At 56.2% G+C, this 20,613-nt stretch overlaps 3 protein-coding genes across 8 annotated transcripts; 1 reads left to right on the forward strand and 2 right to left on the reverse strand.

Moving 5' to 3' along the window:
• Nucleotides 1-88: 88 nt before the first annotated feature.
• C8H16orf92 (chromosome 8 C16orf92 homolog) lies at nt 89-1,928 on the reverse strand. Its single transcript, XM_072836496.1, has 5 exons — nt 1,773-1,928; nt 996-1,130; nt 529-687; nt 324-411; nt 89-203 (listed from the first exon to the last, which is right to left on the reverse strand). Exons 2-5 carry the CDS (start codon nt 1,102-1,104, stop codon nt 182-184), a joined length of 378 nt encoding a protein of 125 aa, XP_072692597.1. The 5' UTR covers nt 1,105-1,130; nt 1,773-1,928; the 3' UTR covers nt 89-181.
• Nucleotides 1,929-6,637: 4,709 nt separating this feature from the next.
• On the forward strand, nt 6,638-12,116 carry DOC2A (double C2 domain alpha). Of its 2 annotated transcripts, none has more exons than XM_072836383.1 (11): nt 6,638-6,853; nt 7,533-7,810; nt 8,185-8,264; nt 8,487-8,561; nt 8,669-8,778; nt 10,279-10,405; nt 10,497-10,556; nt 10,633-10,796; nt 10,912-10,993; nt 11,070-11,166; nt 11,290-12,116. In XM_072836383.1, the coding sequence occupies exons 2-11, from the start codon at nt 7,546-7,548 to the stop codon at nt 11,433-11,435; spliced, it is 1,206 nt and encodes a 401-aa protein (XP_072692484.1). In that variant the 5' UTR covers nt 6,638-6,853; nt 7,533-7,545; the 3' UTR covers nt 11,436-12,116. The 2 variants fall into 2 exon arrangements, with proteins under 2 accessions (XP_072692484.1, XP_072692483.1); XM_072836382.1 differs by lacking the exon at nt 6,638-6,853 and adding an exon at nt 6,908-7,247.
• Nucleotides 11,825-20,223, reverse strand: INO80E (INO80 complex subunit E). 5 transcript variants are annotated; one of them, XM_072836399.1, is made up of 8 exons: nt 19,924-20,223; nt 19,698-19,768; nt 19,413-19,465; nt 16,868-16,946; nt 16,657-16,768; nt 16,163-16,279; nt 12,999-13,094; nt 12,263-12,401 (listed from the first exon to the last, which is right to left on the reverse strand). In XM_072836399.1, the coding sequence occupies exons 1-7, from the start codon at nt 20,002-20,004 to the stop codon at nt 13,023-13,025; spliced, it is 585 nt and encodes a 194-aa protein (XP_072692500.1). In that variant the 5' UTR covers nt 20,005-20,223; the 3' UTR covers nt 12,263-12,401; nt 12,999-13,022. The 5 variants fall into 5 exon arrangements, with proteins under 5 accessions (XP_072692498.1, XP_072692496.1, XP_072692497.1 ...); XM_072836397.1 differs by lacking the exon at nt 12,999-13,094 and having other exon boundaries at nt 11,825-12,401; nt 16,163-16,228; XM_072836395.1 differs by lacking the exon at nt 12,999-13,094 and having other exon boundaries at nt 11,825-12,401.
• Nucleotides 20,224-20,613: the final 390 nt, after the last annotated feature.

Raw genomic sequence — 20,613 nt, forward strand, 5'->3', positions numbered from 1 at the left:
TTTGGTGCTGGGCAGGGTGGGGGTCTGGGGCTAGAGAGCACGGATGACCACAGGATGGGGTAGGACTCCCTGACTGGGTACCAAGCAGTGAGGGAAGAAAAAAGTAGACTTTAATTCATCAGCAGGAGAGGAGGGGCAGTTTGGGCACTCAGGGCAGAGTCCAGGGCCTGTGTCCAACTCCTCAGGCCCCTTTCTGGCAGGTCCTATGGAATATGAGATCAGAGGTGGGAGGCCACACCCTGCCTCCCTAGGCTTTTGGGTTCTTCACCTTCTCCCAAGGAAGGCTGAGGTGGGAGGGGCCAGGGGAGAAGGGGGGGCCTTACATGTGTATGAAGAACTGGTACAGGAGGAAGAGGAAGGCCACCACCAGAGCGCCCACCAGGATGTGATGGAAGAACTCAGAGTTGGATCCTGTTAGACAAGGAAGGGGAGATGGGGACCCTGGACTCATCTCCAATCGAAGGGCCAAGGGCAGCTCTTCTCCAGGCCCTGGCAAGGAAGGAGGCCCCTTCTCAAGCTGGTTCATACCTGAGTTAACAAAGATGACAGGTTTCTCCCCAATAAACTGGGCCACGGCCAGGATCCTGGCTTGGTCTGAGTCTGGGTAATCAAAGAAGTCAGGTCTCTCTATGAAGAGTAGAGACTCTGCTCCTCGGGCCAAGACATTGGCATTTTCCCGCCTGGGTGCTAAGGAAGCAAAGTCTACGTCTAGAATCCAGCAGACCTCTGCCCTCCACCCCAAGAGGCTGAGGCCAACCCAGGACCCTGCCAGGCCACACAGCCTTAGTATGGCTGTAGAGGGACTTGATTTGGTTCCAGGAATTTCTCAAGGATCAACTGAGCTCTCCATGCGAAGGCCCATGCTGGATGGGGAGGGTGGGAGAGACATGTGGAAGGAGAGGAAGACCCTGGCTTGCCCTCCCAGCTCCTAAGGCCAATTAACCCCTCACCCCCAAGACTTCCTTGTCCCCACTGCTCCCAGGATAGCTTCCCACCTGTTTCTATGGCCCCGAGCCCAACCAGCCACGCCCATGCTCTGGTCCACTGCCACAGCCTCATGACCCTTCCACTCCTGTCACAGGGGTGGGGGCTCTGTGATGTCATAACCTGGAGCCATTCTGAGCACAGCTCTGGAGGGAGGGAAGAGAGAAAGAGCTGGGAACTGGGAGCTGGGGACACCCCCCCCAGGGCTGTCATCCTTTGGGGTGATGCTGATTATAAAATAGTAGCTGGGGCAGTCCCAAAATTTAGAAATAGGAGGGGCTTAGCAGGGACTAAGGAGAGCTGCATTTGTGTAGCATGCAGTCTCTCCTGGGCTGAGGAGCAGGGATAAGCTCCTTCAATAACCCCCCCCCCGCCCCCCCCCCCCCCCCCCCCCGCAACTCCACTCTCCACATGGACTACATCACAGACAGCAAGCCTGTCCTCATTATACAGGAAAGGGAACCAAGGTACAGAGGGGCAAAGTAGTGGGGGTGACGCACACTTCCCCGGGCTCTGCATTTTCCTCTCTGAGGCTCCCCCTTGCCTTGTGTCCCCAAATTCAAAGGCACGGGGTCTCAGCGCTCTGCAGAGGACGGCCCTGGAGTCCCGCGCCAGGAGAAATAACAGGCTTGTCCCACTAGGTGGCAGCCGTGTCCACGCCTGCCGGTCCCCTCGCCCCACCCGCCCGCCCGCCCGCAAGGGCAGCGCTCCAGCAGCTCCGAGCCCTCCTCCCGCTCCTTTCCGCAGGTGCCGCAGGAAAGGATCGTCCGGGGAAAGGCCCCGCCCACCTCGAGGCAGGTCACTTGGTCACCCACAGCACCCTCGCAGGCTCCTCTTTCTGGGTGGGCTCCCCCAAGGGCCTTCCCATTTCCCATTTCCAGTCCGCGCTTTTCTCTATTTGTCACTTCCCAACGGCCACTGGCCATCCTGCGGGCCCCTCTCAGCCTCCAGGAGTTAGCGTCCCTCTGATTGGCAGGTGGGCCTGTCTGTCACAGATATGTCCCGCCCCACTCAAGCCCAAGGACACTTCAGGGTCTTCTTGGTTTGCTTACACAGATGCCTGTTCAGCCATCCCTGACAGTCCCAGTTCCCTGACTTGCCCCAAACTGGGCACGTGTCTGTGGCGTGTTGGAAGCTCTTCTCTCCTCGGATATAAGCGCCCTCCTACCCTGGGTCCCTACCCCTCGTCTGTCTTGCCTTCTGGGGGGTACCCAGCCAGTCTCCCCCCAGTAGCGGGGCAAGGTTGCTTCCCTGATCAGCCGCTATTTCCTGAACACTAAGCCCAGGAAGGAGGAAATGGGGTAAAGGAGACAGACTACCATCTATGGGACCTCCTGTGAGCTTCCTTCGCCTATACTTCTCTCTTCTGAGAAAGAGGGAGTGACTTACCCAAAGTCACCTACACGTGAGGGTCAGTGGAGAGTCCAGCAACCTGACTCTTTGACTTGAGAGCCCGGGTTCCTACCCCCAGGCCTGTCTGCAGCTGCTGCCTCCTTTAGCTAGGAGAAGGGGTCCAGAGCCTTTAGCCATTGGAGTGGATCTGGCAGTTTCCTCAATCTCCCCCAAAAGCATACAGCTGCCCTCCCCACCAGAAAAGGCCCTTTTGACACAGGCAGTGATTTATCATTCATTCATGCATCCAATCATTAAGTAACTGTATTGCGTTCCTGCTCTGTGCTGGGCTCCATTTATGGCTTAGATAGAAATCACCAGGGCCCGGTCTGCCCTCAGAGGTCATAGGGGAGCGAACTCTTGGATGGTTTAGACGGACAACCTCTAATGGGCTGTCTATTGCTGTCTCTGCTCCCTTGCCTTGAATGTATTCTTCAATCTCTTCCAACCCGGCTCTGTCCTCACCACTCTACTGAAACCACTTTTGCTAAGTCTACCAACGACTTCTTAACTTGCCAAATCTAATGGTTACCTCTGTTCATTCTGAGGGCACAGCCCTGTGCCTCTTGGCAGGGGACCCATGCTTGGTGATTTTTCAGAGTTCCTCCTTCTACAGCCAGCTCAGCCTTGGACTTTCTCTTCTCTGTCTATATTCTCTCTCCCTAGGTGATCTCATTCAGTCTCATGGCTTTAAATACCATCTATATGCTGGTGACTCACAAATGTATATTTCCAGCCTAGTCCTTTCCTCTGAGCTCCAGACTCCTCTACCCAACTTCCTGCTTCGTGTCTCTGTATGTCCAAAACCATCTCCAACTCAATAGATCTCAAATGGAGCCCTTGGTTCTCCTACCCCAGACTGGGCTCCTGCTTCCCATTGCTGCAAATGGTCTCACTGTTCTGGAGATGCTCTGCTGGATACATACACCCAGGAGTCATCTCAACCCCTCCCTCTCTCTCTCTGGACAAAGCCATCATCAAGACCTGTTAGCTCAACTTCCAACATAAATCTCAAATCCATCCACCTCCCTCACCCTCCATTGCTGACTATTTCAATACCCATACCTCCCCTGGTATTCCAACAGCCTGTGGACTGGTGGACTTCGGTCTCTTCATTCTTCCCTCGGGGAGAACAAACCAGAACACTCAGATGCACTACTTAAAACCCTCCAATGGCTTCCCCTAGTACCTGGGTAAATTATGAACTTCTTACCCTGACCTGCAAGACTCTTGCTCAGCCCTGTCCACCCACCCACCTCAGCTCTTGCATGACCTCCCTCACTCAGCACACTGCAGTCTTTGCACACACCTATGCCTAGGACTCGCTTGCATCCCCTTCCAGTTAGGAAATGGTTAACTTCTCTTATCTTTCGGGTCTCAGCTGAGATAACACTTCCCTAGGAAGGGAACTCTCATGGCCTTCTGATCATCCCCTGTCTGTCTCACTGCATTAGACTTGTCTGTGTATTTGTCTATCTCCCCTACAAAGCTACGAAGCTAGAGATCACTGATCGTGGTTATAGACTTGCACCAAAGTATATAGTAGGTGTTCAATAAATATTTATTGGCTGAACGGATGGATGAAAATCTATCTGTGGACAAGCCAGGGCTGAGCACTGTCTACCATTTGCCCTGCAACTGGCTCCAGCTCCGGCTTTATCCTCACCTTCCCTCAATAAGGCTTTCTGCAGGTGTGTTGCTGGATCTGAGTGAAGCCAAGAGAAAGGCAGAAGCAGAGGAGGCAGGAATTCATGGCCAGCACCCCTGCCCCCCCCCGGAAGCCCCCAGCCCCCACTCCCCCAGTTCTGCCTCTTGCCAAACCCACCAGCTCTGGTCCTGGATGGAGTCTCCCTTTGTCCTGCCTTTTTTCTTATCCTGGACAGTCCCAAAGGACACCTGTTGGTTGCCTCTAAATATATTTTAACATATTTTTTTTTAACATATTCTTTTGCATGGCAACATATGTGCCTGGTACGAAATTCAAAAGGTACAAAAGGATGGAAAATAAGCGTTTCCTATTTCTGCCCTACTCTACCCCATAGCAATCTCCTCAGAGCTCAATGTCTTCTTGGGCAGGCTTCCAGGGATAAGTTACACACAAAAAACCAAACACATATAAACTCTTTTCTCCCCATTCCACACATAGTGTTCTGCATCTTACTTTTTTAGGTTAACCTGAGACTGGGAAGATGACTCTGTGCAAGTGCATACAAGTACCATGGGCTCTCTTTTTTCATGGCTGCATACTATTTCATCACATGACATTGTGTCAAAACCCACTGAACTGATACCCCGCTCGTGGACATTTAAGTTATTTCCAGTCTTTTGTCATTGCAAACATGTTGCATTTCAGAGCTCTGAACTTCTATTATTTTGCTCATGGGCCAGCCTATAAGCTAGAAGTAGAAATCCTAGAAGTAGAATTTCTGGGTCAAAGAGTCTATGTATTTGGCATCTTGGCATCCACCATCAGAATGGCCTCCGCAGAGGTGGTGCCTGCCCACTTACCCACAGCGTTGCACACATTGCGAGTTAATTGATGCTTTGAGTTTTGTCATCTGGTGGGTGATAAGTGCTATCTCAGTGTGGTCTGACTTTGCATTTCTCTCTCTTTAAAAAAAAATATTGTGGGCAGCCCGGGTGGCTCAGTGGTTTAGCACCGCCTTCGGGCCCCCCCCCGGGGGGGGGCATGATTCTGGAGACCCAGGATTGTCTGGTTCCCTGCATGGAGTCTGCTTCTCCCTCTCCCTGTGTCCCTCATGAATAAGTAAATAAAACCTTTTTTTTTTTAAATGTGTACTTTTAAAAAATACAAATAACAATATTTCTATCTTAACCATTTGCAAGCATACGTAAGGTTCAGTAGTGTTAACTATATTCACATTACTGTGCAACCACACTTCTCTTACTTTTAAATCACAGTACTTAGGGATGCCAACTTAGTGCTAGGCCCAGCTTGGGGCAGCCTCCATAACACTCCCAGGTGGTGGGGGAGACAGAAATGTAAGCAGGTAGAACTGAGCCTAAGGCAGGCAGCACACTGGAAGCAAGGGGGTGGGGTGGGGATGCTCCAGGAAAGGTCCTAGGAAGAGGTGACCCAGGATGACCCTGAAGAAAGGGAAGCTCTTTCAGGCAGAGGAGGTCCTATGAGCAAAGGTCCAGAGGCCTCAGGGATCCAGGTCTGTTCTAGGGACTGTAGGTAACCTTCCTGCCAACAGCCACGGAGGTGGGAGTGACGGGATGGGGATGGGAGGAGTCAGGGTCTTGGACCTAAGGGCTTGAAGGCCACTGTAGGTGCTCTGTTTTAGGGGAATGGCGGGTTTGGGGCAAAGAAGAGCAAAGATCTGAGGCTGGAGTTTGACAGGCAGATGGCAGGGTTCAGGTGGGAAATGGCGAACTGCAAGGCTCGGAAAGAAGCCCGACGCCTCACGGGAGGGATGGAATTGGACATGGCAGAGGGTGGGGTGAGGAAGGGTGGATTCCCAAGGGAGATGCCATCCCCGAGAAGGGGACCCCGGCCCTTGGGGGCTGGCTGGACCACAGGAGAGAGGCCTGGACAGCCCCAGAGAAGAGGCGTGGGGGAAGCCACAGCCTCGGACCCGTCCCCTCCGTCAGACTGTGAGGTTCCCCAGCCCGGCTTGGCGGGGAGAGGGCCCCCCAGGGTCCCAGGCCAGCGAGCGCGAGCGGATCGGATACCGTCCCCCGGCCCACCCCGGGTGACTGCGGATCTCTAAGCCCCGCCCCTACGGATTTGGGGAGGGGAGGGCCCAACAACCTATTCCCTCCCCCGGGCGCTGTCCGTGGGGGAGGGGCGTGAGGAGGCACGGGGGGGGCCGGGGAGGAGGGAGGAGGCGCAGCGTCGCCATGGCAACCAGGCGGGTGGTCTGGGTCCCGCAGGCCCGGGGTGGGGGAAGCGAGGAGCCCGCAGGGGAGGGAGGCGCCGCGGGCTCGGTGCCGGGGCAGGGGCAGGGGCAGGGGCGGGGGCCCGGGGTCTCCGGGGAGTTGGGGAACACCGGGCAGTTCTCGCCGCTGCTTCTCGGTGGCGCAGGGAGCCCGTGTGTCCGCGAGTGTGTGCACGCGAAGTTCTCCGGGGTGGGTTAGTGCATGTGTGCGAGCGTGCGCACGTGGGCGCAGGCGTGTGCGCGGGAGTGCCCGTGTGTGTGTGCGTGTGTGTGTGCGCACTCGCGTGCGCCCCTAAGTGTGCCCGGCGGGCGCGGGCGGGAGAGTCCCGCCCCCTCCCCAGCCTCCGGCCGCCCCTCCCCGCCCCCCGCCGCCTGCGCCGGCTGCATCCTCGCCTCCACCTCGCTCACCCCCTCCTCCCCGCACTTTCTCCTGCTCACCCTCCCTCCCTCTCGGCTCTCACCGCCGGACTCCGCGCTCTTCTCGCTGGCCGCCCCGGGAATCGCCGGCCGCCACCGCCCAGCCTGTCCCCGCCGTCCCCCCAGTGCTTGGGCACCTGTTGGAGGCAGAGACACAGGTGCAGAGGGCTGGGCCGCCGGGGGCGTGAGGGTGAGGGCGAGCGTGCGTGTTAGCCTGTGTGCCCACGGGGTGTTTAGCTCCCTGGAGGCTGCAATTTCTGGCTCGTCTTGAATTGCCGGTCTCAGGAGGAGGCATCTGAGGCAGGGGTCCCCGCGTTGGGCTGCAGGGCGGGGGGGCCAGTCAGGCAGGCGGGCAGATCCCGCGGCTGCATGAAGGACAGTGGGCAGGGAAAGCGTAGAGGGGTGCGTGCCCCCTGGGCCAGACAAGCGCCTGGTGCAGAGGGATGGACAGTGCCTGTGGGGCTGCTTCCGAGGGAGGCAGGAGCCCAGGGGCGGAGGGCATCCCGGGATGAGGGCCAGGAGCCGGAAAGATGACACCGGGACCATCCAAAGGTATGTGGGCACGGCTGAGGTGGAGCTAGGACCTGCCTGGGGGAGTGGGCTGGCAGCCCGGCGGGGGTGGGGGGGGAGCAAAACAGGGGTCTGGGGGGCCCAGGCTTCCTGTCTGCCTGCGGGCTGGTACAGGCCACCTTCTCCCTTGACACCTGGGCAGGGAAGCCCGGGAGGGCCCCACCAGCTGGGGAGGTGGCCGCCTGGCCGTCTGCCAACAGCCGGCAGGTATGAAGAATCCACCTGGGGCTCACACTCTCTGGGACCTCCCTCTCATCCTTTTCGCAGCCAGGGGTGCTGCATGAGGGGCCGCAGGGGCGACCGCATGACCATCAACATCCAGGAGCACATGGCCATCAACGTGTGCCCCGGGCCCATCCGGCCCATCCGGCAGATCTCTGACTACTTCCCCCGCCGGGCACTGGGACCAGAAGGCGGGGGCAGAGATCTCAGGGAGGCCCCTGCTCGGCTGGCGCCCCTGGCCCTGGCCCCGCCTGCAGCCCTCCTTGGGGCCACCACACCCGAGGACGGAGCTGAGGTGGACAGTTACGACTCGGATGATACCAGTGAGTCTGGGGGCTTGGATGGAGGGCCCCGGGGGCTGAATGGGGGCTTTGGGGCCCGGGGCTCTGCGGGACGCGTGTTGGGGGAGGCGGGCACTGCCGCCTCAGCTGCAGTCGGGGCGGAGATTACAGTTTCAGAAAGGCTCAATATTCAATATTTCTGCTGAGACACTCAGCCACCCACACAGCCCCAGTTGCGGCCCAGCCAGGGACCCAGACACTCGCGCACAGGCTCGCAGGCTGACAGCCGCTGCCGACAGGCACACACCTTCACCCGCCAGCACCACAGGCTCCACAGCCCGCCTGCCCGGTGGTCTCTCACACGCCTGCCTTACACATCAACTCAGGACTCACGCTACCTCTTCCCTCTTTGCCAGCCGCCCTGGGCATGCTGGAGTTCGACCTTCTCTACGACCAGGCCTCCTGCACTCTGCACTGTAGTATTCTCAGGGCCAAGGTGGGCACTCCCTGCCTCCCCAGCTCTGGCCCTGTGTGCCTCCCACCCTGGGGGCGGGTTCCAGGTGTCCGGTTTGGACCTGTCCTCCTTCCCCCGACCCTTGTCCCCCAGCACCCCTCTTCTTGACTCTCCACACCCCAAGGATCCACTCTGCAGAGGGAGGGAGGGAGGCAGGCAGCAGGGCTGGGAGCTTGCAGCCCTCTTTCCTTCTGTCCTCTGCAGGGCCTCAAGCCCATGGATTTCAATGGCCTTGCTGACCCCTACGTCAAGCTGCACCTGCTGCCTGGAGCCTGCAAGGTAATAGCCTCTGACCCAGCTGGTGGGTCTGTCCCCACCCTTCCCCTGCCCTCAGGCTCTGTATGTCTGGGGGACATATATTGAGAATCTTCGTCCCCACACCTCAGGCCAATAAGCTAAAAACTAAGACTCAGAGGAACACACTGAATCCTGTCTGGAATGAGGACCTGACATACAGTGGGATCACGGATGATGATATCACCCACAAGGTGCTCAGGTGAGGGCTCCATTCTCCCTGTTCCTGAGGATTCCAGTCAGTACCTCCTCTGAGAGCTCTTTTTGGCACCTTCTTTGGTTGGTTGATCTGCTTCCCATTAAGCCCTTCTCAGATGCTCAAGAATAATCACTGGCTCCCCATCCCCTTTGGCAGGAAGCCAAAATGTTTCCCTGGCATTCCTGCCCCCCAAACATTTCCTCCTACTGCTGCTCCAGCAGAGGACGGACTTCTTCAGACTGACTTCTTCAGGCTGACCAGGTTCAATCAGCCTGACCTTTGCCTGTTATATTTCTTACACGGAAAGTGCCCCCCTCTCTTGGCCAGCCTAAATACCATTCATTCAATACTTGAGGCTGTGCCTCCTCTTGGAAGCTTTCCCTGGTCTCTGAGAGCCCTCCTCAGAGCCCCGACATGTCTGCCCCTTCTGTTGCCTGTGCCCCCCTAACATCCAGTGCTAAGGAGTGAAGGAAACGTGCTCCATCATCCCAGGAGGTGGAGCTGTGGGGGCTGTAGTCCCCGACTGGAGACCAGAGACTGGAGTGAAGGGGACCATAACCCAGGGCTTTATCTGTATTCTTGGCAATGGGGAAAGTGGGGGAGGGCTCGCATGGGGACAGGGGCATGGTCAGGGTTGTTTTGGAGGTCACCCTGCTGGTAGTGAGGCAGAAAGTCTGGCCCACCTTTCTGATGTGAGAGCATTAGGCCTGAGTAGCTGAGTACTCACGGGTGCCCAGCGCTGGGCTCTGCCTCTTTACATCTATTTCTCTTGATCCTGGCAGTTGATGGAGGTGGGTACTCCTATCTCCATTTTATGGATGGGAATTGAGGCATAGGGAGATGACTTGGCCAAGGTCACACAGGAAGCTAGTAGGTGCCAGAAGTGGAAGATAAATTCTCCCCTGTGACATAGCTTGAGTGTCACAACGGAAGCACCAGGAGCTGCAAGAAGGGATGAAGAGAACTAAAAATCATTTCTTACTCGCTGGGCTCCTGGGTCTCTCCCAGACTGGTTCCCTGCTGCATGCAGACAAGGCCAGGAGTCCCAGAGGTGTGGGGTCCTAGTGTGACTGGCCAAGGCTCCTCAAGGTGCTTCTAGCCCTTGCTCACACAATCTGACCCACACCCACCAACGTGTGCTCTGGGCACGTTGTTCAGTTGGCTCCAATCCCCAGGCTCTGAATGGAGGCTCCAGAGGGTGCTGGTGCTCGGGCTTTGTGAGGGCCTCCTGAAGGAGCAGTGCAGGTCCTGACGGACCCGGGATGGCCTGGACAGCTGGAGAGGGAGGGCCAGGGGAACAGGGCAAATCACAGCGTCCTTCTCACTCCTCCTCAGCTCCAGGCCCGGTGCCCACCACACAGCCCGTGAGACAGGTGAGGCGTAGAGTGTTTGGGGCAGAGCTAGGATAGGCTTCAGGTGCTGAGTTCAGTTGGAGGACCTTTCTCCCACAGGGGAGCAGGCTCAGGCATGCCAGGGGGCCCTGACCCTATAATTCCCCGCCAGGATCTCCGTCTGTGATGAGGATAAGCTGAGCCACAATGAATTCATCGGGGAGATCCGAGTACCCCTCCGCCGCCTCAAGCCTTCACAGAAGAAACATTTTAACATTTGCCTTGAGCGCCAGGTCCCGGTCTGTGTGAGGCCGGTGGGGTGCTGCAGGTGGGGTGGGGGGGCAGCCCCAGGGAGACCAGGTTTCCAGAATCTTCTCTTCACCTCCTCAGTTGGCTTCACCATCCTCCATGTCAGCGGCCCTGAGGGGCATCTCCTGTTACCTGAAGGAGGTGAGGTACCTCAGAGGGACCACATCTGGGTGGGAGGTGGCAAGGATGCAGGCTGACCCCTAAGTCTGCCCCACAGCTGGAGCAAGCCGAGCAGGGCCCTGGGCTGCTGGAAGAGCGTGGGCGCATCCTACTGAGTCTCAGCTACAGCTCTCGGCGCCGGGGGCTGCTGGTGGGCATTGTGCGCTGTGCCCACCTGGCTGCCATGGACGTCAATGGCTACTCCGACCCCTACGTCAAGACGTGAGCCCATCCTCCCTCTTTCCTCCCCCTCCCCCCAGCCTGACCTCTGCACCATCTTCCTCTGGGGCCTGATCTGTCCCTAACTGCCCCACTCCACTACCCCGCCCCCCCGCAGGTACTTGAGGCCTGATGTGGATAAGAAATCCAAGCACAAAACGTGTGTGAAGAAGAAGACTCTCAATCCGGAATTTAATGAGGTAAGCAAGGCAGGGCCCAGAAATTGAAGGGTGCTGGGGGCAGGGCCTCATGGAAGCTATGGCTGTTCCACCTCAGGACTTCTTCTATGAGATGGAGCTCTCTGTTCTGGCCACCAAGACTCTGGAAGTCACAGTCTGGGACTATGACATTGGAAAATCCAATGACTTCATCGGTGAGGGAGGAGCCTGCCTGCTGGGTGGTGCTGATGGATGGGGGGTGGGTGGTGGGGTTGGAGGGGTGGGCATATTGGCAGTGAGATGGGCCCCGATTTTGCCCACCCCTTCCTCCTTCCCAGGTGGCGTGTCCCTGGGGCCTGGGGCCCGGGGCGAGGCCCGGAAGCACTGGAGCGACTGTCTGCAGCAGCCGGACGCAGCCCTGGAACGCTGGCACACCCTGACCAGCGAGCTGCCCCCAGCGGCTGGGGCCCTGCCCTCAGCCTGAGTGGGACCGCACCTGCCCTGCACAGGCCCCTCGGGCCGGGTCCAGTACCCAACCTTCGCACGAGTGTGTTGCACGTTTACACGGGGTAGATGCCCCGCCCCCACTACCTGTCTTATTTTGTGAGAGTCCGCGTAACCGTGGGTCTGTCTTCTCGTGAGGGACCGTGGAGATCTATATTCACATATGCAAACTTCCTCCTGCCTGACTGCTACCATGCAAATATGCAAACACCCATCCTGTGCACGCCCGCAGGGGGCTGCTGGCTCCTCTCCTGCCTCTCCAGGCTGCCCCGTCCCCCTCAGCCCACAGGGAGGAGGTCGGATTAGGAGGGGTTCGGAGGAGGAGAATGTTTCCAAAAGAGAGAAGGACAAAAAAAACAAAAACAAAAAAAAGAGCCACTCCTTTAATACAGAATCTTCGTTAAAAACCAACCAACCTAGCCCTGTACAGCTGCCCTTTTGAATGGGGGGACCACTATGCGGTCTCCGCCTCTCTGAGAGGCGGCAGATGCTCCTGGCCACTCATTTAACTAACTGTCCCCTGGATGGGGCCCAGATGGGAGGGCCCCCCTCCCCAGTGGGGACCCACCTTCCAGGGGACATTCGTGCATGTTTACGCCTTTTCTGATTGTGTCAGTGGCCGCGGCATGGCAACTGGGCGTCAATAAACGTCTCTGCGGAAGCTGGGGGGCTTGTGTGTGCTGGCATCGGGCGAGGGGCAGGGGCTCAGCCACAGGGGGGCGGGTCACTCCGGGATGTCGATCACCAGGTCATCGTCCCCATCCAGGGCATCGTCCCCGCTGCCCGCGTCGCTGAACATCTGCCGAGGGACGGCGCTCAGGATGGTTGGCGGGGGCATCTTGGGTGGAGGCAGTGGGGCCAGGGCTGCCCCCACCCCAGCCCCGGAACCCCGGCCCGGGAAGGTCAGCGGCCCTCCCACAGGGCAGTCGGGGGGTCCCACCGCCATCTGCAGCAGGGGGAAGAAACACAGGGAGGGCTTGTCAGGGAGGCACTGGACCTCCAGAAGGCTGGTGGGGCCTCTGCAGGCAGTTCTGGGGGCAAGGAGGGGGCAAAGGCTCATGCCGGGGGAGTGGACACAGCTGAGCCAGCCAGTGCTGGAACTGGGGGGGCCTGCCTCACCTTAGCCCCTGGAGTCTCAACCCAGCAAGTGCCTGCAGGTGAGGGGTAGTGATGGAGGCAGTGATGAGGGTGGTGGTGGTGGTGGTGGTGGTGGTGGTGGTGGTGGTGGTGGGAGTCTTACGGGAACCAGGAGAAGGCCAGGCCCTGCCCTCTCCAGGGATGCACCTTGGCTGCCCCTGTGATAGCACTTAGAGCCAGTCAGAGGCAGCCTGCAGCGCCTGCCGGCCCGCCCCTGGGCACCTCAGACCCCATTTGGCAGCACTGGCCTCATCTCCCTCCTACTTTGGGACTCACTGGTTAGGTGGAGGGGGTCCTAGGTCTTCGCCCCCCGCCGTGTGAGGCTACTACCTCTTAAACCTTGGACGGGCCCCTCTTTGGGATCCCCGCAGCCACTGGCCTGGGCCAGGCCCTCCTCTCAGCTCACCTGGGCTACCACGGTACCAGCCTCCTAACTGGACTCCCTGCCTTCAGCCTCTCCCAGAGCCAGTTCCTCCTCCACACTGCAGCCAGAGTGAGCTCTCTAAAACACAAACCTGAGCACGTCATTCCTCTACTCAAGGGACAGGCGGTAAGGAGTGCCTGAGAATAGGCCAGTCCCTCCATCTCAAGTGTCCTTTTCTATTTACCAAATGTCCTGCTGTGTCCTCTGAGGCTGGGGAGTGTCCTCTGTCCTGCCCAAGCATCTGGCCCCCGCCCCCTGCCAGGAGTTCTCCCCACAGAGAGCTCTGTGGGCACAACTGTGAGCACCTGCTATGTGCTGGGTGATGTCCATTCCTGATCTCTGACCATTCTGACTGCCCTGAGGGGGGGTGGGGGTGGTCAGAGGTGGAACCTGAGACTTGCAAATGGAGACTTTCTAGGCACAGGCCCACGGGTGCCCTCCCCGGCCCCCCCGGAGCAGTGTCCCATTTGGCCCCAGGTGGGGGTGGCAGGAGCGCTTGTGTGCCTTTACAGTGGCCCTGGGATTGCTTTCACTCCATCGGCCCTCATGGCTGATTTCTGCCTCTTCAGGAGCTCCCAGGCCTGCTGTTGTCCTGGGAGGGGGTGTCAGAGTGGGCTTGTCTCTCCTGGTCAAGGGTTCAGGGTACAGGAGTTGCCCAGGACTGGTGACAGACAGGAGGCCCAGCATCGTGAGGACAGCCTCCCCCTCCTCTGGCTGCCACCTTTCCATCCCATCCTAGTCCCTACGTCCCACCTCTGCACAGTCTTCCTCAGTGGCCTCTGGGACTGAGAGCAGCTCCTGTTTATACACAGCTTACTAGGGACCAGGCACTGGGCTATGTGTTTCCTCTCTCTTGACTCATGTTATCCTACAGTGAGCCCCACCCCCCGCCCTGAACGAAAAAGCAAGCCAGGGCTCAGAGGGTGAAATGACTTGCCCAAGGTCACATGGGGAGCTCGTGGAAGAGCCAGGACTCAAACCCACTCTGTCTGACTGGGGCCCAGGCTCTTACCTGACCTGTTCCCATCTTCACGGCTGTCCCTTGTCTCCTCAGACTAATCCGGAAATTTCAGTTACTCCTACCCCTATACAGGACATCCTGGCTCCAGGCACCCAGGCCTTCTGTGATCCCACCTCACCTGACGTTTTTTTCTGATGTCCTCCTTTCTCACTCCTGCATCAGCCTCAACAATACTTCTGTGACATCCTTGTGTTCCTTCCACTCTTGCTCAGCCTGCAATTTCCAAATCTCACTTCTCCTGGCCTCAAATGTTACCTCTTCTTTGAGGCCTTCTTAGATTTACCCCCTCCACCATAGCAGCTGATCCGGGGCCCTCTCTCAACCAATCTTCTCTCTCCTCTATGGTCACTTCTCAGCTCCCCATCACCTCTATGTCAGGACCCTGCAACTCAGAAAACCTCACTCATGCTACACCTCTACCCATCTGCTCAGGTTTCACTGACCCTTGCCTTCTATACCATCCTGCTCTACAGGCCAAAAGCAAAACTCCTGCCAAGGAGAGCGCAGGCCTAGCATTATCACCCATTATCTACCCACTTTTCACGCTCAAGGGCCAAGGTCACATATAGAGTAAGAGGGGGAGCTGGGATCTGAGCTCCAGAACCCACACTCCTAACTACCACAAACGTGACCTCCTACTTTGCTTTTGGCTCCAGTGCCTTGTGTTTATAATCTACCCAATTTGAAAGCTGTCTTGTCTAGTCCCAATTCCACTTTGACTCAGAGTTGGAAGGGCAATGTGCTTTCTGTGTCCTCATTGCTCCTGGGGCTCATTCCTTCTCCATGTACGATCTCCCCCAACAATCACACCCGCCTCCATGCTGAGGATTTCAAAACGTGCACCCCACGAGCCCCAGGCTCACGTTCTCCTGTTGTCTCACTGGCATTTCCAGACAGCATCTCAGTATGTCCAAACTCCGTCTTCCCTTGCAGAGCTGCTCCTCCCAGACCTCCCTGTCTCAGAGAAAGGCTAATACACTTTTTCAGTTGCTTGGCCCCCAAACCCTGGCTTTGCTGGTCTTCCCACTGCTCCCATCTTCGAAACTGATCTGCCAGCTACTTTTCAGCAGTTCTAGTTGCTTCACTGCAGGACCTTCCTCAGAGGCCTCCCCACTTCCATCCTGACCCAGCCCTCCTCAGTCTATTCACACAGCAGGGAATCCCATAAATCTGAGTCGACTCCCCTCTGCCCAACCTTTTGCAATGGCTCCCTGTTTCTTTCAGGGTACAAGCAGCCTTTACAACACTGGGGAGGCTCTTCATGATCTTGTCCCTTGGTTATTTCTCTGATCTGTTCACCCCACCACCCACCCCTCCCTTCCCTCCAGCCACGCTGGCCTCCTTCCTGGTCCTTGAACAAGGCAAACACACACCTTCCTCAGGGCCTTTGCATTGCTTGTTCTCCCCGAAACACTTGCTCAGAGAGCCACGTAGTTGGTTCTCATTTCTTTTAAGCCTCTGACCAAATAACATCCTAGATCCTAGATCCACCCATAAGTACCAGCCCCCATCTACTCTGGAGCTTCCCATCTCTCTAACTGGCCCCATTTCTAGGCATTGACACCTACTTATCTTGTGTATTTTCCACTCTCTTGCTAGAATGGGAGCTCTGTGAAGGTGGGGATTTTTGTGTTTTGTTCACTATTGCATCTCTCTGCATCTCCTAGAACAGTGCCTGGTACATAGTAGGTGCTAAAGAAACACTTGTTACACATGGTTTGATTGCTCATTTACAGATGCAGAACTGGACCTGGCGGGTCAGAGAGACCTGCTCAAGGTCATGTGGTTTTTAACTAGTGCAGCCTTGACAGGAGTCCACGTCCCATAGCTCCACCCGTTCTAAGGCTGCCTGGCATCACAGGATACCTGGGAACAAGGAGCGTGGCCCCCACTCTGAGCGTCCCAAGCAAGGTTGGTCCTGTCCCTCATTTTTCTCCACATCAAGCCTGTGGACTAGGACTTCTCTGATCCACCCCTCAGTGCCTAGCCCTAGGCTGGGCCCCCAGCAGCCCCAAATCAATCCTTAGAATTTCCTGGACAGGCCCCAGCCCCTGTCTTGAGCCTCCCTTGCATGGCTGTCCTCCTGCCATTCTGGCCCCTCCCTAACATCCCCCAATCAGGGTACCTTGAGTTTCCGGGGCAGGCGGGGCCGTTTCTCCCGCTTGGGCCTCAGGGGGCTGGGCTCGGGCAGCTGCAGGGCCAGGTAGTCAGAAGGGAATGGGGGGTAGGGGGGGGAAGCCAGCTGCAGGCAGGAGTGGGGGGATGGAGATGGGAAATGGAGTAGATGGGGTGGGGGAGAGGGAAGAAACGCAAACAGGAGGAGGAATGGAAAAACAAGAGGTGGTGATGAGTGTGGCTCCCGAGAACAGAAGGGGAAGGGACAGCAGCAGGACTGTGTCCTGAGCTCTGCTCTCCTCAGCCGCGCCTGTCCCCCATTCCTAAGCCAGAGAGAAGTGGGCAGCCCCGACCTCACACCCCTCCAATGGAGGCTTGCTGGCCACACCCAGACAGATGTCCCCAGAGTTGGGCTGGCCTTCCCCTGAGGCCCATCTGGCCAACAATGCCCACCTTACTCCCAGGTGGCTCAGTTACCACTTCCCACCCATGACCGCAACTCACCGAGCTCAGGTACGGGGAGGGGGCCGTGGAGGCCTGAAGGGGAAACCCCGTTGAAGGAGGCAGGGAGAGACTGGAGGGGGAGGGGGCACCCCCCAGCGGAGGGCTTCTCTTCCTGGAGAAAGGATAGGAGAGGGGGACGGTCAGAGGCAGCCAGACGCCCGGGTGTCCACTCCCACTCCACCCCTAGAGAAGAAGGTCGGCTTCTTCTCACCTCTTGGGGGCTGGCGTGTCCGACAGCTTGGGTGTTCCCTCTGTCTCGCTGTTATCTGAAGATGCAGTGGCATCTGAGTCTGTGAGACGGGAGGGCTGGTCAGAGGGAGGGTGGGGGGCTCTACCTTACCTCAGAGAAGTAGAGTCTCAACTCTACAGAAGGGCCCCGGGGACTCTGACTCCCTAGTTGGCACATATGTGCTATTCTGGGGGAGGCTCACAGCTTCACCAGCTTCATAAAACATCCTTTTCAACTGACTTCCTGCCTGGACTCCTCCATCGTAACATGTCTGTCAAGCACTTAACTTTGTGCCAGGCTCTGCAGGAGTGCTCTGGTTCACCACCGCTCCTGTGTTCATAACTAGCCAAGGAGGAAGGTGAGGGCATCACGTTCTCTTTCCTGATGAGTTCATTGAGGCCCAGAGAGTAAGGTGAGGAGCTGGGACTTAAACCCACATCTCTGACTCCTTGACCGTCTCCTAAGCAACCTTCAGCTACTGCCTCTGTTGCACTTCCCACATCCCGAGTCCTGTTCATCTACCTTCATCTCTCTCCTATCTTTATCCTCGTTCCAACTACCACCAGGTCAGGTCATCACCACATCAAAATCACCAGCTCAGCAATCTCACTTCTCCTGCCATCCACGGTCTACTCCAACTCCAGAATGATCTAAATGTAAAGCTAATCACAGCCTTCCTGGTGACATCGTCTACAGCCTGCAAGTATGTGGAGTGCTTCTTAATCTGGCCTCAACCTACCTTTCTGGTCTTCCAACCAAACTGTACTCTTCCTTCACATCATGCCCAACTATTTCCTCTAAAAAGACAGTGAACTCCCAGTTATGCATTTCTACCAAGAAGGCCCATTGTTCATTTAACAAATAACTAGTACCTGGGGTAAATGCCACCCCATTTCTCTGCTCAGATCCTTTAAGAAGCAAATTAACCACCACGATTCTGAGAAGTCTTCCATAATCCCTCAGGCTCAGTTACTTGCTAGCTTTCCCTAAAACTCAACTCTCACTTGTCAGGGCTCTCCTCACACTGCGCTAAGATGTGTCATGTGTGGGTGTCTCCCTGACCAGACTGTGGGCTTTTCCAGGATACAAGTGGTGGCTTCCGTCCCTGGCTCTCTCTCACTCTTCAGATTTATCCCACTCTGATCATGAACATGCTGTTTTTCTCATGGCTCCTGTCCTAAAGACCCCCTCCAGCAGGAAGATACCTGGAAGACCTCAGGGAAGGAATAGGCAGGCAATGAAAAACAAGAGTATGAGCCAAATGATTTGTCTCAACCTACATAAGCTGGCTCCTGCCTATTTCTCTGACTTCATCCATCATCTACCATCCCTATCGTACATAGACTAATGGCCATTGTGTGTTCCAATAAAACATTATTTACAAAAACAGGTATCCTGGCTGGCTGCTGGCTGCTGACCCTGACTCCACATCAGTGTTTAAAGGCACCACAGAGAGAGATTTGTATGCGCCATGGGTTATAAGGAACCCACGCTGGAACAGGACCACCAAAGTCTATCTTAGCACTTTTTCAAACTGTGGGTCTTGATCCATTGGTGGGGCATGAAGTCAATGTATTGGTTTGCAACCAACATTATAAATTTAAAAAAAAAGGAAAAAGCGGTCTAAAAACCATCAGAACTAATTATGTATGACTTAACATTGTTTCATTAAATTGTCTTGTAAGTATGTATGTATTCGGGGACTTGGTCTGACATAATAAGCAGGGCTCAAAACACAGTTTGGAAACATGCTTTACATGCTTCAGCCCTTCTGCCCTTCAGGCAACCTGACCCATTTTTACCTCAGGGCATTTGCCTCTGTCATTCCCCCTGCCTAGTAATCTTTCACTTGTATCTTCACAAGACTGGTTTCTGCTTCTTATTTAGATCCCAGCTCAAACACTACTTCCTGAGAAAGGCTTTTCTTGAGCACTCTATTGATGCTGCCTTTATCTGCTTTTGCATGGTCTGCAAACTAAGAATGGGTTTTACGTTTTTAAAGGGTTTGGGGTGGGGGTAGACTCAAAGAAAAAATACTACATATGACATGTGAAAATTTCAGGAAATTCACATTTCAGTATCCATAAATAAAGTTTTATTGAAACACATCCATGCTTGTTTACTTAACGTATCACCTGTGGCTACTTTTGCACTACGACAGCAGAACTGGGCAGTTGCAACAGTTCTGCAAAGCCTGAAATATTTTTTACCTGGGCATTTACAGAAAAAGTTTATCAACTCCTGTTCTACTCCAATCACCACCATACAACCCTGATTTTCCTTTCAAATCTAAACTCCTAGTTTCTCTGCTTTCCTGTTACTCCCAGCCAGAATGAATATTCCACTGTATCCTCTGTGCAAAGCAATAAATGCTTGAGGGAAAGAATGGTAGAGGTGAAGAACAAGCAATAGATTTAAGAACCACTGGAGATGTTATGAGCCTCCGAAGCCTATAAGGAAGGGCCCAGGAAGCTTGCTGAACTGCTAGGAGCCACATCCTCCACCAATTTTTCATGACCTTGCTCACCAGAGGAATCTTCATCCACGTTCTCGTACTGCAGAAGTCGGTCTAGGAGGAAACTAGGGTAAGAGGCAGGGAGAACAAGAGTGTTTATTCCCATCTCAGCAATGTTCTCCTGTACCCTGTCCCTTCTAGCTGGCCCGCTGGATCCCCATATCAGCCCCGAGCCAGGCGCCATGCATTCGTGGCCCACTTCCAAGGATGGGATCCGAATGCAGATCCACAGGAGCCACAACACCCGCAGGAATGCAGCCCTCCCGCCTCCCCACCCCCACCCCCACCGTGTCCCACCTCTTATCCCGGGACACCTTCAGCAACTTCCTCTGCGCCTTCCTCAGCTCCTCCTGGAAGCACTCGTGTTCCTGTGTCACAGGCAAGGTGGACGCTGAGCCAACAGCCATCCGTAAAGGGGCCGGGAACCCGGCGACAGCTCACTCCGCTCCCTTTACACGTGGGTAAACTGAGGTTCTACAAGCGCCAGGCCTCAACCCCCACAACCTCCCACCCCAGCACTCACGTAGATGAGGAACTTGAGCTTCCGCTTCAGGTTCCGGTATTTTTTCTTGTAGTCCACTTCGCCGTCCGCCGGCCCGTTCATGACCTGCTCCGGGAGCAGTGCCCCGCAGGAGTCGGGCGTCCCGCTACCCGGAGCCTGCACAGCCCGGCCTCTCACGCCTCCACTTCCGGAGACTCCGTAAGGCTGTGTCCGCCGGGACTACAACTCCCGGCGTACCCCGCGCCCAAGGATCTTAACCAAAGGGGCTGCCCTGCTAGGAACACCGGAAAAAGAACGTTGCTTCCAGGGGCTGCGCTGAAGATGGTGTCGCATCGACGCGATGATGTCATAAAGATGGCGGACGCCGGAGGCACCTTTGCCGATTCTGGTTGTGCTTAGCAAATCGCAAGCCACAAGACTTTCCCCCAGGGACTCCTAGTCTTCAGGCGAGGATATCCTTTTTTATCTGTCTTTCGAAATCGCAGCGGCCTAACTTAGTAACAGTGACCACGGACGGAAGCAGTGTCGCGGGTTGATTACGTTACACCCAAAGGCTACAGGCGACAAGTCGGTTTCTAATGAGAACTTTAAAAAACGATTGATTCTAAGAAAAGGAAGGAGCCGCGAGACTCTCCAATTACCTGGGGCAAGCAAGTTTTGTCTGGCAAGGTTCTCGGTCCAAGCGACCAGCCACCGACCCCCCAACGGTCC

Source organism: Canis lupus, chromosome 8 (assembly GCF_048164855.1).
Source record: "Canis lupus baileyi chromosome 8, mCanLup2.hap1, whole genome shotgun sequence".
Lineage (NCBI taxonomy): Eukaryota > Metazoa > Chordata > Mammalia > Carnivora > Canidae > Canis > Canis lupus.

Bases quoted from the DNA above. Each gene is read 5' to 3' on its own strand.
- C8H16orf92 (XM_072836496.1), bottom strand. From the start codon at position 1,104: ATGACATCACAGAGCCCCCACCCCTGTGACAGGAGTGGAAGGGTCATG. The intron at 412-528 runs GTATGAACCAGC...CTTGTCTAACAG, and splicing joins TGTCATCTTTGTTAACTCAG to GATCCAACTCTGAGTTCTTC. The intron at 204-323 runs GTAAGGCCCCCC...CATATTCCATAG, and splicing joins TACCAGTTCTTCATACACAT to GACCTGCCAGAAAGGGGCCT.
- DOC2A (XM_072836382.1), top strand. From the start codon at position 7,204: ATGAGGGCCAGGAGCCGGAAAGATGACACCGGGACCATCCAAAG. The intron at 10,797-10,911 runs GTGAGCCCATCC...GCCCCCCCGCAG, and splicing joins TCCGACCCCTACGTCAAGAC to GTACTTGAGGCCTGATGTGG. The intron at 10,994-11,069 runs GTAAGCAAGGCA...GTTCCACCTCAG, and splicing joins TCAATCCGGAATTTAATGAG to GACTTCTTCTATGAGATGGA.
- INO80E (XM_072836395.1), bottom strand. From the start codon at position 20,004: ATGAACGGGCCGGCGGACGGCGAAGTGGACTACAAGAAAAAATACCGG. The intron at 19,466-19,697 runs GTGGGACACGGT...CTCTTACCCTAG, and splicing joins AAGGTGTCCCGGGATAAGAG to TTTCCTCCTAGACCGACTTC. The intron at 12,402-16,162 runs GTACCCTGATTG...CCCCTGCTGCAG, and splicing joins GCCTGCCCCGGAAACTCAAG to ATGGCGGTGGGACCCCCCGA.